The sequence below is a fragment of the Nicotiana tabacum genome, chromosome 2 (genome assembly GCF_000715075.1).
Source record: "Nicotiana tabacum cultivar K326 chromosome 2, ASM71507v2, whole genome shotgun sequence".
Classification (NCBI taxonomy): Eukaryota; Viridiplantae; Streptophyta; class Magnoliopsida; order Solanales; family Solanaceae; genus Nicotiana; species Nicotiana tabacum.
Window position 1 is genome coordinate 102408425 of NC_134081.1, and position 15949 is coordinate 102424373.

At 41.3% G+C, this 15949-nt stretch overlaps 1 protein-coding gene and 1 non-coding gene across 2 annotated transcripts; one reads left to right on the forward strand and one right to left on the reverse strand.

Moving 5' to 3' along the window:
• Positions 1-9716: 9716 nt before the first annotated feature.
• On the forward strand, positions 9717-12986 carry LOC107819742 (uncharacterized). The gene is made up of 2 exons (XM_075227741.1): positions 9717-9725; positions 11079-12986. Exons 1-2 carry the CDS (start codon positions 9717-9719, stop codon positions 12984-12986), a joined length of 1917 nt encoding a protein of 638 aa, XP_075083842.1.
• Positions 11454-11560, reverse strand: LOC142174122 (small nucleolar RNA R71). The gene has a single exon (XR_012703457.1). It is a non-coding gene; the product is annotated as a small nucleolar RNA R71 (small nucleolar RNA).
• Positions 12987-15949: the final 2963 nt, after the last annotated feature.

The following is a 15949-nucleotide window of genomic DNA, read 5'->3' on the forward strand; positions in this document are numbered from 1 at the left end:
TGAACTTGGAACCATGGCTGAAGCAGCAGCAGTTCTGCTACATTCGCACCTGTGAGGACCTAGTTGTAGGTACGAGATCGCAGGTGTGAGAAAACGAGCGCAAGAACGGCTCGAAGTGGACTGGCCAGTGTCCGCAGAAGCAGACTCGCTTCTGCGATGAGGGGATCACAGGTGCGGAGGGAGGCAGCATGGCAAGGTCGCAGGTGCGCGAGGCAAGCCGCAGAAGCGGGCTCGCAAGGGCTGTGGTTTTTTGCAAGTGCGCCCAGTGTTGGGTCGTGCGTGTTTTGCAGAAGCGGACAACTGCCCACAGAAGCAGCCTCACAGAAGCGGCGAAACTGTCGCATGTGCGGAATCGCTGGAGGCGGTGAGGTTCATTTAATGCCGACTTAGGCTCCTTTTCCCCATTTTTCACTTAGAGAGGTCGACTTTGGAGCTCTTGGAAAGGTGTTTTTTGTCTATCATCACGAGGTAAGTAATTCCTACGTAATGTGAGTTTAATACGTGAATTTTGGGTTGAAAAGTCTAGGTTTTGATAAAAATGGGATTTAACCACGAAAATGCTTATGGAATTTGATAGAAATCATATATTTGAGTTCGTGAGGTTATGGGTAACCTTTTGCCACGACCCAAAATCCGAACAGTCGTGATGGTAGCTAACCTGACCCGTTAGGTAAGCCAATTAACTACAATCCAATTTAATTAGGTTTATCGAGGAAACTAAATGATAAAATAACTAAACCTTTCTACTTTTCCCAAGGACTGGTAGTACAAATCATGAGCTTTTAAGATTTAGAATTTGCAAAGCTGATATGAAATAAAATACATCATCTTTTTGAAATATACATGAACTGATTAATGATTCTAAAGCTACCAAGAACAAGAGGCAGCTATGACCGTATTGCAGAAACATCTTCAATGCTAGCTCCCGCCATACACCGCAACATCAGCATCCAAAATTTTCACACAAGGTGAAGAAGTGTAGTATGAGTACAATCGACCCCATGTACTCAGTAAGTATTCTTTCTAACCTCGCCGAAGTAGTGACGATGATTTTTAGTAAAACGATACCCACTGTTATAAACTGTGCAGTATACTAACATAGAAACAATTATAGAACATAACTGATAAGGGTACAATGAAGCAACTATGCGAGGCAGAAAAAGATTAATAGGAGAAGTCACAGTAGCAAATTCATAACTTTCCTGGTGTGAGAAATATACTCAAGATTTCACATCGAATGGCACGGTAATACCTTCGTGCACTTGTCTCATTCTCACCCAATATATATATATATATATATATATATATATATATATATATATATATATATATATATATATATATATATATATGTAGATCAAATCAATCGCACGGCATCACCCTCCGTGCATTTATCTCTTTCTCATCGAGCATACATATAATAGTACAAACTAGGTGGGAGATATGCCAATAATAATAAAATAAATAAAGTGGGAGGCACACATGAAGCAACAATGAAAAAAGCAGTACACATGGACCAAGGAAACAGACTTGGAAAAAACATAGAAATTATGACAGCAATTAGGAAGGAAGAATATGAATTTCAGCAAATAGCATGGTAGAAGGCTCAGATGCAAATATAACAAACAAGAAGAAAATCATAATATTTGCAAGTTAAACAGATAGAAGCCATGGATACACAACAACACTTGGGGTAGAGGACACAGAAAGAACAACGACTACAAGTCACATAGAAAATATAGGTGCACAATAACAACTCAAGATAAAGGCATGAATGTATACACAACGAAAATATATCACAATATAATGTATGTCTCTTGTCCTCTCCTGCACGGAAACACCCTTCGTGCCATGAACATATGATAATATAAAAATAATGGCACAGTATCACCCTTCGTGCTTTTACTCTCATCCTTACATGATAATGTTAATGAAATGGCACGGTATTATCTTTCGTGCATAAAAATGTATATGAATGGCATGACATCACCCTTAGTGCTTTATACTTTTCCTCACATGATAATATAACTGAAATGGCACGGCATCACCCTTCGTGCCTCACACTCTCCCTCACATGATAATGTATATGAAATGGCACGGTATTATCCTTGGTGCATATTAATGTATATGAATGGCACGACATCACCCTTCGTGCTTTATACTTTTCCTCACATGATAATATAACTGAAATGGCATGGCATCACCCTTCGTTCTTTTCACTCTCCCTCACATGATAATGTATATGAAATGGCACGGCATCACCCTTCGTGCTTTACACTCTTCCTTACCAAGCACATGTATATCATTAACAATCAAGGTAGGAATCATAAATAACATCAAGGAGAGTGTTTAAACGAATGTTCCAAATTGAACATCAATCACGACTTTCAAGCCAATAACAATTCAATAAACTTCAAGTACTTTATTATTCCAATATTTCAACAAGTCTCAAAAATGATCTTCAACTCATGTATAGAATTCAAAATCTCAAGAATAACGATCGTAGAGTCGTATTTGTCACGACCCAAAATCTCACATGTCGTGATGGCGCCTATCTCAATACTAGGCAATCTGACAATCTCAATAAACCACCATATCCTTGAAGTTTGAAAACATAAAATTTAAATTCAGCAGAAGAAAACTCACAAATACATATATAAACACTCCCAAAACCCGGTGTCATTGAGCACATGAGTATCTAATATGAATACAAAGTCTGACTGACAAAACACTGTCTGAAAGCATAGAACAGTACAATAACTGAAGGAAAGAGAGTCAAGGTTAGCGGACTCCGACGGTTTGATTGCATGGTTACATGTTGTATTGGTTTAGATCTAAGGCATACTTGCGGATCGGTTATGACTTGAAGAGGCTGGTTTTGAGGATGACTTAAGCAAGGAAATTTCTGGATGCATGGTGTATTATTATAATTTATGGGTATATAGGAATCATGGAATGATTGAGGTGTTATTTGTGAAGGATGTAGTGCGCATGGAGTAGGAATTTGCTCGGTTGTGTTAAGGCGGGGTTACTTCTGTGGGTGTTGCTGTGCTAATGCGGCACAAGTCGTTCGGCCTGCCTGAGGCGGTGCAATTTGGGCCCATCTGAGAATCTGAGGATTGGGAATAATCTTTGCATTTATCTGGATCATCTTTGGGAAGGCTTTCATATCTATTTCTACCAGAAATTCTGTGTGAATCAGGAAAAAATCGAATTTCTTGATTCCATTCTTTACTGCAAGAATTTCCTTGAAGGTGGGGTGATAATGTTGCTCGGCATCTTTGAACTTTCCGCTGGCATATCCGCATATTCTCCTCTGGCCATCTTTTTCTTCAAATAGAATAGCACTCCAATATTCATTGATGACATCAGTTTGCAGTAGCTTCTTACCTTCTGAAGGGATGTAAAGGGACTTGACATTTTTAGATATATCCTTTATTTCCCTGACTGCTTCATCTTGTTTCTTTCCCCATGATGGAATATTTTTCTTGAGCATCTCTGCGGCAGCTACCTTGATAGTCTCCAACAGATAGCACGCTGAGACCTAACGATCGCCGTGTCCGAAAGCACCTGGATCTGCACAAGAGGTGCAGAGTGTAGTATGAGTACAACCAACTCAATAAGTAACAAGACTAACCTCTAGGCTGCAGTAGTGACGAGCTCCGCAGGTACAGTCCAGTATAAATAATAACAATACAGAAATGTAGGCATGCTTTCAAGTTCAACAATTTCTTTCAGTACAAATAAAACAGAAAAATTCTGAACAATACGAGGGATATGACATCTCTGTATCTACATGCCAATATACATATTGTATGTGATTCAACTTAGTGAAAATTCTGTCTACTCACAATCTAAAATACTCAATCACTCAGCACTATATATGGCCAATCCAACCCAGGGAAGATCCATCCCAAATATATATGTATATCCATCAACTGACAGTCAGTCACTCTGTATTGTATAAGGCCAATCCAGCCCAGGGGAAGATCCATCCATGAATATCAATGATTCGGACAAGATCCATGTCCAGGAAAAATCCATCCCTCAATATAAATGTTTTAGGCAAGATCCATGCCCAGGGAATATCCATCCCTCAATATATATATCTATGGCAAGATCCATGCCCGGGGAAGATCCATCCCACATAAATATACATCAACTACGCTCACTGTGGGGGTGCAGACTCCGAACGGGCTCCTTCAGCCCAAGCGCTATAATAGCCAGATCCAGGCATAAATAAATAAACATAACTGTCACTCAGAATCTCCAGTTTCTCGGGCTCTCAATGACATGAAAAATCAACTTGAAATGATGATATAAAGTATCAACGAATTGACAACAGAGATTGAGATATGATATACAAGTGATAGATGTGACTGAGTACAAAATTGTAAATTTAAACAAATAATTCAACAACAATATGATCATGTGGTCCCAAAATATATCGGCGTGTAGCCTAAACATGATCTTTAATATAAGTCTCAGCTCAATTTCTCTAACACGTGGATGATATGTGGATAATGATATTTATTTAATTATGCAACTCCACAGAATCAATTAAGTCACAATTCCTATAATGCACGCTTACACGCCTGTCACCTAACGTTTGCGTCATCTCCAAACAATTCATACAACATGTAATTCAGGGATTCATACCCTCAGAACCAAGTTTAGAAGTGTTACCTACCTCAAACTGTGTAATGTCTTACTCCGCTATGCCCTTGCCTCACGAATTGGTCTCCGAAAGCCTCGTATCTAGCCAGAATTAATTTGATTCAGTCAATACAAATTATTGGAATTAATTCTATAAGAAAATACTAATTTTCCAATAAAAATCTAAAATTTAACTCAAAACATTGTCTGTGGGGCCCAGTCTTAGAACCCGACAAACGTTACGGTATATGAACGCACATCCAACCATACAAATTTTACCAAATTCCGTCATCAACTCGACCCTCAAATCTTCAATTAAAGTCTTTGAATATTTCTACCATTTTCAACCCAATCCTTACCCATTTGAACTCAACAATCTTCCTACAAACCTTATTGGTACAAGCATATATAATTAATACTCTCACACCCAAGAATTATACTCCCAATCACTCATCTTTACCCAAACTCAAAATTGAAGACTAGGGGTTAGAACCTTACCTCTTGTGTGAAGATCTTGTGATATTTTCTTGTTGGATTTCAAAGCTTGAACAAGATCTTGATGAACAAAGCACTTGAGCTTCTTCCTCTCTCTAGAACACTCTCCCTTCTCTCTAAAAATGTCAGATTTTTGCTCCAAAATGAGCTTCAAGGACTATAAATCGAAGTTGGGTTGGGTTATAAAAATCAAAAAATGGACTCTCCGAACTAAGGTCTGCGATCGCAAAGTGGACCGCAGAACTGTTGTACGGCCCGCAAAATGGAGCGCGGAATTGATCTCCAAAAATTGGGTTGTTTCTGGTTGGATCTGCGGCAGATTTGTGGCCTGCAGACCTGTTCTGCGATCGCAAAATGCACCATAGACCTGTTCTGCAGTCGCATACTGCACCGCATAACTTCCCTCCAAAAATCCAAGTTGATTCTGCGATAGGTTTTGCGGTCCACGAAATGATTATGCGGTCGCATAATTGATCGCACAATGGTCCTCAAACTTGGCTCATTTCTGCTTCACTCTGCAACATTTATGTGGTCCGCATAGTGAATCTGCGATCGCAAACCCGACCGCAAATTGCCTTCTTCGGCCAAAAACTTTCATTAACAAAAATTTTCTCGGGTCGTTACACATAAGTTAACATCCAGTCAACCCTTTCAACTTAAGTTCTAAACCTTGGAACTAAGTGTTCCAAATCATTCCAAAACCTAACCGGGCCCGAACCAATTACCCCGGTAAGTCAAATAACAACCGTAAAGCACAATTTGAACAATAAATGGGGAGACGAGGTTGTAATACTCAAAATTACCGGCCGAGTCTTTACATTCTCCCCCTCTTAAACAAACGTTCGTCCTCGAACAGGTTTAAAATTATACATGGAGTCTCAAATAGGTGTGGATATTTGCTTCGCATCTCCCGCTCAGTCTCCCAAGTAGCTTCTCGGCCTAGCTAGCCTCTCCACTGCACTTTCACTGAAGTTATGTTCTTTGATCTCAACTTTCGAACCTGCCGGTCTAAAATGGCCACCGGCTCCACATCATAAGTTAAATTATCATCCAACTGCACTGTGCTGAAATCCAAAACATGAGACGGATCCCCGACATACTTCCGGAGCATAGATACATGAAACACTGGATGAACACTCGATAGACTAGGCAGCAATGCAAGTTCATAAACCACCTCTCCAATTTTCTTAAGCACCTCAAACGGCCCAATATACCGAGGGCTCAACTTGCCCTTCTTCTCGAACCTCAACACACCCTTCATGGGGACAATCTTGAGCAGAACCTTCTCCCAAACCATGTAAGAAACATCACGGACCTTCCGATCGGCATAACTCTTCTGTCTAGACTGAGCCGTGTGAAGCCGCTCCTGAATCAATTTAACCTTCTCCAAAGCATCCTGAACCAAGTTAGTACACAATAGCCTAGTCTTACCCGGCTCAAACCAACCCACCGGAGACCGACACCATCTCCCATATAAAGCCTCATACGGAGCCATCTAAATTCTCGATTTGTAGCTGTTATTGAAAGCAAACTCCGTGAGTGGCAGAAATTGATCCCAAGAACCCCCAAAGTCTATAACATAAGTACGTAGCATATCTTCCAATATATGAATAGTGCGCTTGGATTGTCTGTTCGTCTGAGGGTGAAATGTTATACTCAACTGAACTTGTGTGCCCAATTCTCACTGCACTGCTCTCCAAAATTGTGATGTAAACAGCGTGCCCCAGTTTGAAATGATGGACACTGGTACCCCGTGTAGGCGAACAATCTTGCGGATATAAATCTCAGCCAACCGCTCTGAAGAATAAGTAGTACCAACTAGAATAAAATGCGAGGACTTGGTCAACCGATCTACAATCACCCAAACAACGTTAAACTTTCTCAAAGTCCGTAGGAACCTAACAACGTGGTAATACGCTCCCACTTCTACTCCAAAATTTCAAGTCTCTAAAGCAATCTGCCCGGCCTCTGAAGCTCGTACTTCACCTGTTGACAATTTAAACACCGAGCTACAAACCCAACTATATCTTTCTTCATCCGCCTCCACCAATAGTGCTACCTCAATTCATGATACATCTTCGCGGCACCCAGATGAATGGAGTACCGCGAACTATGAGCCTCCTGGAGAATCAACTTATGCAAACCATCTACATTAGGCACACATAGCCTGCCCTGCATACGTAATACACCGTCATCCCCAATAGTGACTTCCTTGGCATCACCGTGCTGAACCGTGTCCTTAAGGACAAGCAGATGGGGATCATCATACTGACGTTTTCTGATACGATCATAAAGAAAAGACTGAGAAACCACGCAAGCCAAAACTCGACTAGGCTCGGAAATATCCAATCTGACAAACTGGTTGGCCAAGGCCTGAACATCCAAGGCTAAAGCCCTCTCTACTACCGGTAAGTATGCTAAGCTGCCCAAACTCTCCGCCTTATGACTCAAGACATCGGCCACCACATTGGCCTTTCCGAGATGATAGAGAATGTTGATATCATAATCCTTAAGCAACTCCAACCACCTCCACTGCCAAAAATTTAGATCATTCTGTTTAAATAGATGTTGTAGACTCCGGTGATCTGTATAAACCTCACAATGGACACCGTACAAATAATACCGCCAAATCTTTAAGGCATGAACAATAGCTGTTAAAAAGTCATGGACCGGATAATTCTTCTCATGTACCTTTAATTGTCTGGACGCGTGGGCAATCACCCTACCATCTTGCATCAGCACTGCTTCGAGACCAATACGTGACGCATCACAATACACAGTATAAGACCCTAAACCTATAGGCAACACCAATACTGGGGATGTACTCAAAGTTATCTTGAGCTTCTCAAAGCTCTCTTCACATTCATCTGACCATCTGAACGGAGCACCTTTCTAGGTCGATTTAGTTATATGCGATGTAATAGATGAGAAACCCTCTACAAAGCGACGATAATAACCGGCCAAGCCGAGAAAACTTCAAATCTCAGTAGCTAAAGATGTCCTGGGCCAACTCTAAACTGCCTCTATCTTCTTCGGACCTACCTTAATTCCGTCACTGGATACTATATGTCCCAAGAATACCACTGAACTAAGTCAAAACTCACACTTAGATAATTTGGCATACAGTCTCTCCTCTCTCAGCCTTTGTAATACAATACCCAAGTGTTGTGCATGCTCCTTCTGGCTACGTGAGTACACCAAGATATCAACAATAAATACTACGACAAATAAATCAAGATATGGCTGGAATACACTATCCATCAAGTGCATAAATGTTTTTTTGGTGTTGCTCAGCCCAAACGACATCATGAGAAACTCATAGTGACCATTACGAGTCCTGTATGTAGTCTTTAGAATATCTGAATCCCGAATTTTTAACTGGTGATACCTGGATCTCAAATCAATTTTGGAGAATACCCTCGCTCCCTGAAGCTGGTCAAATAAGTCATCAATACGAGGCAAAAGAAACTTATTCTTGATTGTAACTCTATTTAGTTGCCTGTAATCGATGCACATCTGCATAGTACCATCTTTTTTTTTACAAACAGAACTGGTGCACCCCAAGGCGACACACTAGGCCTAATAAACCCCTTATCAAGAAGTTCCTGAAGTTGCTCTTTCAACTCTTTCAATTCAACTGGTGCCACACGATACGGAGGAATAGATATGGGTTGTGTGCCCAACACTAAGTAGATACCGAAATCAATATCCCTGTCGGGTGGCATACCCGGCAAGTCTGCAGGAAATACATCCAGAAAGTCTCGCACTACCGGTACTGAATCAATAGTGGGGGTATTTGCATCAATATTTCTCAACAAAGCCACATATGACAAACACCCCTTCCCCACAATACGTTGGGCCTTCAAATAAGAAATTACTCTACTCGGAACATAATCTAGAGAACCTCTCCATTCGACCTTTGGCAACCCCGGCATTGCCAACATCACGATTTTTGCGTGACAGTCCAGAATAACATGACAAGGGGACAACCAATCCATACCTAGGATTACATCGAAATCAACCATACTAAGCAATAAGAGATCAACTCTAGTCTCCAGTCCCCCAATAGTTACCACACATGACCGATACATACGGTCCACAATAATAGTATCACCCACCGGCGTAGATACATGAACAGGTGAAACTAAAGACTTATGGGGAATATCTAGATAATGATTAAAATACGATGAAACATACGAATAAGTGGAACCAGGGTCAAATAATATAGAAGCCTCCCTGTGGCACACTGAGAAAAAACTTGTGATCACTGCATCTGAAGCAACAACATCTGGTATGGCAGGAAAAGCATAGAATCGGGCCTGACCGCCACCTGATCGGTCTCCCCCTCTTTGGCGACCCATAACTGACTGAGCCCTACCCCGAGCTGGTTGGGGGTGTTGATGTGCCGTAGAATTTCGGCACATTTGATACCAATTACATAGACTTTAGCTCATCTTTCAATGCATTTTTAGTTAATTTTAATGAAGTTTTGGTGTTTTGCAGTGCATGAGGCTTGAGGATCCAAAAACATGGAAAAGAAGTCAAAAGGCCACAAAAGGGTAGAAATGACGCAAGTATGCGGTCGCATAAAGCATATGCAGACCGCATACCCATCACATACTGAAGCAGATTGTTGGTTAACTGAAGAGAAAAACATGCGACCCATTATGCGGTCGCATAACGATTATGTAGACTACATAGTGATCGCATAACTGAAATCAAGAAAGCTGAGAAGCACTTATGCGGAGGAATATGCTGTCGCATAATGTATATGCAGACCGCATAATTGGAATGTGGTCAAGAGCTGGGGTTGGATACATGAGATTATGCGGCGATTTCGAATAATATGCGGACCGCATACGTGATCTACGACCAGTATGCGGTCGCATAAACTATCTGCAGGGTTATTTTTGTCCAATTTTGGCTCCGACTTTTAGCCCACTATAAATAGATTTATTAGGGTTTTTGTGGGGGAGAAAAAAGTCAGAAAAAGAGATTACTTTTACAGCATTGAATGCACCATTATTTTGGGGACTTTTGAAGAGAGAATCTTGTATCTTTGTAAGCTTTATGACTCTATTTATCGCTTTGTTCTTAGAGTTTAGTATGAGTAGCTAGTTTTAATTACTAATGTTGTGGACCCTAGATGGGTGTAATATTAATGGGTATTTACCATTGAATAAATATATAATGGTTGGTTGATATTTATTCAATTCTTATGCTTCATGTGATGTTAGTGGTTGCAAACATTAACTAATTCCATTTCACTCTATCTTCACTTAGAAAAGCGGGCTAGGGTTTGGTAGAATTGAATACCAAAAACTCAAGGCTTTAACCTTTGTTTAATGGAATCGCCTAGGAATAAGTGGGTTCTATTTGGCATAAATTGGTTATTTTCAATCGCAACTCTTTTACATTTGGTAAAATCTTGAAGAGTAGATATTACTCAACTATTGGGAATAGTGGGTAGTCACTTAGAAACCATTTGCATATCAAAGGACTTTCCATTAGAAATATATCATATTAACCCCGATAGCATTACATTACATCAATGGGGACACAACCTTGATTTCCTTAATCAAATTAATCACAACCTCACAATATTCTACTTGAATTCATTTCACTCAATTGCAACATTCTTTTCAACTAACGGAATAGAATTACAAATTAAGTCAAGTTTCACACTACTCAAGTAACCTTTTCACACCTATTCCCTGTGGGATTCGACCCCAACCTAGTTGGGTTATTATATTTGACATCGACAGCTTTACACTAATTATTAAGGTGTAATTTGAGCGTATCAAATTTTGGCGTCATTGCCGGGGAATACGATTTTGAAATTATGATTTAGTGTGTGCTTTACTTCATGTTTTTATTCCATCACACTTTGCTTGCTTTGCTTGGTGTGTTAGATAAACATGGCATAGTATGACGAAGAAGAAACTCCTTTTGCGGATATAGATGAGTACATCGAGGACACCAATGCCATTGTCCCTCCGCGAGTTGACGCCGCTACCTTCAAGGTGGAACATGGTTTGATCCTAATGCTTAAAGCAGAGGGATGTTTTAGGAATTCTACCGATGATGATCCAACACAACATCCTAGAAACTTCTTGGGTGTGTGTGCGATGCACAAACAGAACAACGTGTCAGATGATGCCCTAAGACTGAGGGTATTCAAGTACTCACTAGTTGGAGAGGCAAGGAAATGGATCCAAAATCTACCACCTCACTCCATTCACTCTTGGCCTGAACTAGTTCGTGCTTTCTTAGGCAAATGGTTCCCACAAAGCAAGAAATCTGAGCTCAGGGATAAAATTTTCTTTTTCAAGCAACTACCGGGAGAACACCTACATGAGGCATGGGATCAGTTCAAGCTATACCTAGTGAGGTCGCCTAATCATGGTTTTCCAGACAAAATCTTGTTAGAAAAGTTTTACATGGGTTTGGATCCGTTGAACCAATCCATAGCAAATAATACTGCGGATGGATCTTTTATGGATAAAACATTCACAAGGATCACACAAATTCTCGACAGGATGGCAGAACACAATCAAGCTTGGTACTCGGAAGATACCACAGGTGGAATTGCATACGGTACTCCCTCTTTGACCAACATGATTAAGGAGAATCAAGAGAGAGATCAAGTAATTGCCGGTCCTGCCACAAACATTAATGTGTTAACCAAGATGTTCACTGAAAACCAAACTAAAAAGGTAAATGTTGTGGAAGATGTGCAACCCTGGTCAACCGAAGATTGCGAGGAGGCGAACTACGTCCATAATTCTCAAGGTGGTTATCGCCAACAAAATCAATGGAGGCCTAACTTGCAAGGGCAAGGCCATCAACAGTGGCGCAATGATCAAGGTGGATCAAGTCAAGGTAATTGGAGCAATAACAACAACAACTATGCAAACCGGAGTTCAAACCCCTATGTTCCACCAAAGGGGCAATACTCTAACTCCTCACATTATAAGGAAGGTTCTTCAAGTGAGTCCAAGTTGGAGAGCATGATTGAAAGAATATTGCAAAATCAAGAAAGTAGCGACACTACAATGAAAACCATGTCCGGACTTGTGCGGTCATACACCGCATCCATACTAAAGCTAGAAATGCAAATGAGAGATATGTCAAGAGAGCATAATCCAAAGCCGAAGGGCACACTCCCAAGTGACACAATTGCAAACCCTAAAGGAAATGGGAGTGGTCCAACTTCTCATTGCATGGCAATCACCACGCGAAGCGGGAAGGTACTTCAAGGAGAAAATGAACAAATTGTTGGAGTAGATGATCTTGAGCAAGAGGTTGAAGCACAAGTTGAAGTGCTGATTGTTGTTGAAGTTGAAAAGCTCCCAAAAGGAGTAAAAGTCCAAGAAGAAAATCATGAAAAGGTAAAGAGGAAAGAGGCACCAAAAGCTCTAGCACCAATTCCTAGACCTTCCCCTTCGTTCCCTCAAAGACTTGCTAGGAGGGTTGATGATAGCAAATTCGAGAAATTTTATGACATTCTCAAGCAATTGTCGGTGAACATATCATTTGTGGAAGCCTTTCAAGAGATGTCGGGTTTTGCTAAATACTTAAAGGAGTTGATAACAAAGAAAAGAACCACCAAGAATGAAGTAGTGAATGTTACTCACCGGGTTAGCTCTATTATTGCAACAAGCACCGTTGAAAAAAAAGAAGACCCGGGAGCATTCAACATTCCATGCACTATTGGCTTGCTAGATTTTGCAAGGGCTCTTTGTGACAACGTGGCTAGCATTAACTTGATGCCTCTTGCCATTTACAAGCAAGCGGGGTTAAGAATGCCGATACCTACAAGCATGAGATTGTAAACGGCCGATCGTTCAATCAAAAGACCAGTGGGAATTATTGATGATGTCTTAGTAAAAGTGGGAAAGTTCGTCTTTCCGGCCGATTTTGTGATCCTTGACTGTGTCGTTGACAAAGAAATCCCTATCCTCTTGGTGAGGCCATTCCTTGCTACCGGAAGAGCACTTATGGATTCGGAACGAAATGAAATCAAGCTCCGAGTTAATGATGAAGAGGTCACCTTCCAAGCAAGTAAGAGTATGAAGTTGCCACATGCATATGAAGGCATCTCAGTCATTGATGTTGTTGATGAAGTAGAGGACGTAAGTGAAATGAAAATGGAAGAAGAATTCCTAGGTGAGGCTTTGGCGGCAATATTAGTAAATTTCGATGGTGAAAACATGGAGGGGTACATGGAATCGATGAATGCATTAGAAGAACTTGGGTCTTACACTTACGCACCAAAGAAGCTTTCTCTTGACTTAGAGAATAGAGCTACTCCCCCGGCAAAGCCTTCAATTATTGAGCCGCCACAACTTGAACTCAAGCCACTTCCACCACACTTAAGGTATAAATTTCTTGGCTCTAATAATACTTTACCGGTAATCGTTTCTTCCTTGTTGAATGAGGTGCAGGTAGATCATTTATTGAATGTCCTACGGGAACATCAACAAGCCATTGGGTGGATAATAGCGGACATCCCAGGGATTCCCGTCGGAATCTGTGAGCACAAAATACAATTGGAACAAGGAACCAAACCTTGTGTGGAGAACCAAAGAAGATTAAACCCGTCCATGCAAGAGGTGGTGAAGAAGGAAATCATCAAGTGGTTAGACGGCGGAGTAGTCTATCCCGTTGCCGATAGTTCTTGGGTGAGCCCGGTGCAATGTGTGCCAAAGAAAAGAGGCATGACCGTTATCCAAAATAAGAAAAATGTGCTCATCCCAACAAGGACTATGACCGGATGGAGAGTTTGCATGAACTACCGGAAGCTCAACAGTGCCACTTGCAAAGACCATTTCCCTATGCCTTTTATTAATCAAATGCTTGATCGGCTAGTGAGAAGGTCATTTTATTGCTTTTTGGATGGATACTCCGGCTATAACCAAATCAACATTGCATTGGAAGATCAGGAGAAGACAACATTCACATGCCCATATGGGACTTTTGCTTTTAGCCGGATGCCATTTGGGCTATGCAACGCTCCGGCTACCTTCCAACGATGCATGATGTCAATTTTCTCGGACATGGTGGAATATTTCCTAGAAGTGTTTATGGATGACTTCTCTGTAGTAGGTGATTCCTTTGAGCATTGTCTTGACAACCTTAGACAAGTGCTCAAAAGATGTGAAGAAGCAAACCTTGTACTAAATTGGGAAAAGTGCCACTTCATGGTGGATGAGGGCATTGTTTTGGGCCACAAAATTTCCAAACAAGGCATAGAGGTTGACCGAGCAAAGATTGAAATCATTTATAAGCTTCCTCTACCCATTTCAGTAAAGGGTGTCCGAAGTTTTTTGGGGCACACCGGCTTCTATAGGCGCTTTATCAAGGACTTCTCAAAAATTGCAAACCCCATGTGCAAGCTCCTTGAAAAAGATGCTATGTTCGTATTTGATGAAAAGTGTTTCAAAGCATTTGAGGAGTTGAAAGAAAAGCTCACCACGGCACCTATTATTGTCACACCGTATTGGTCTGTTCCATTTGAACTCATGTGTGACGCTAGTGGTGTAGCCATTTGGGCGGTGCTTGGTCAACGACATAACAAAATACTTCATCCCGTCTACTATGCAAGCAAGACTCTCAATGGTGCTCAGATGAATTATACTGTGACCGAGCAAGAATTTCTTGCCATTGCCTATGCTTTTGAAAGATTTCTGGCCTATTTGTTAGGATTCAAGGTTATAGTCTATACTAATCATGCTGCTCTTCGCTATCTTATGGCGAAGAGAGATGCCAAGCCAAGATTGATTCGATGGGTCCTTTTGTTGCAAGAGTTTGACTTTGAAGTCAAGGATCAAAGAGGGACGGAAAACCAAGTTGCGGATCACTTATCTAGGCTTGAAGAAGCAGGGAGGCCAAAAGAGGACTTTGACATCAATGATGGTTTTCCAGATGAGCACATATTGGCATTGTCTGACACATTTGCTCCTTGGTATGCCAATATTGCTAACTATCTGGTTAGCGACCTTGTCCCCGATGGATTGGAAACATATCAAAAGAAAAAGTTCTTGTGGGAGTGTAGGCAATACTATTGGGAGGAGCCCTTCTTGTTTCGTATTTGTGCCGACAACATCATTCGGCGATGTGTTCCGAAAGATGAAGTAATGCCAATTCTCAAAGCATGCCATGACTCCCCGGTTGGGGGTCATCATGGAGGAAATCGGACGGCCGCGAAAGTACTTGAATATGGCTATTATTGGCCATCTATCTACCATGACGCGAATCAAATGGTTAAGGCTTGTGAGCAATGTCAAAGGCAAGGATCAATCTCTAAAAGGCATGAGATGCCTATAAAGTTTGTAACGGAGGTCGAGATCTTTGGTGTGTGGGGGATTGATTTCATGGGTCCCTTTGTGAGTTCTTATGGCATGAAATATATCTTGGTGGGAGTGGACTATGTCTCCAAGTGGGTTGAGGCAATCGCCTTACCCAACAATGAGGTCCTTAGTGATGGTGGTTCTCATTTCTGCAACAAGGCTTTTACCGGGCTGCTTGAAAAGTATGGAGTAAAGCACAAGGTGGCCACGCCTTATCATCCTCACTCGAGTGGTCAAGTTGAAATTTCCAACAGGGAGATTAAAAACATCCTAGCAAAAATTGTCAATGCAAACAGGACCGACTGGTCAAGGAAGCTAGAGGATGCATTGTGGGCATATCGCACCGCATTTAAGACTCCCATTGGCACCTCACCGTATCGGTTACTCTTTGGTAAGGCGTGTCATTTGACCGTGGATCTTGAACACAAAGCCATGTGGGCTCTAAA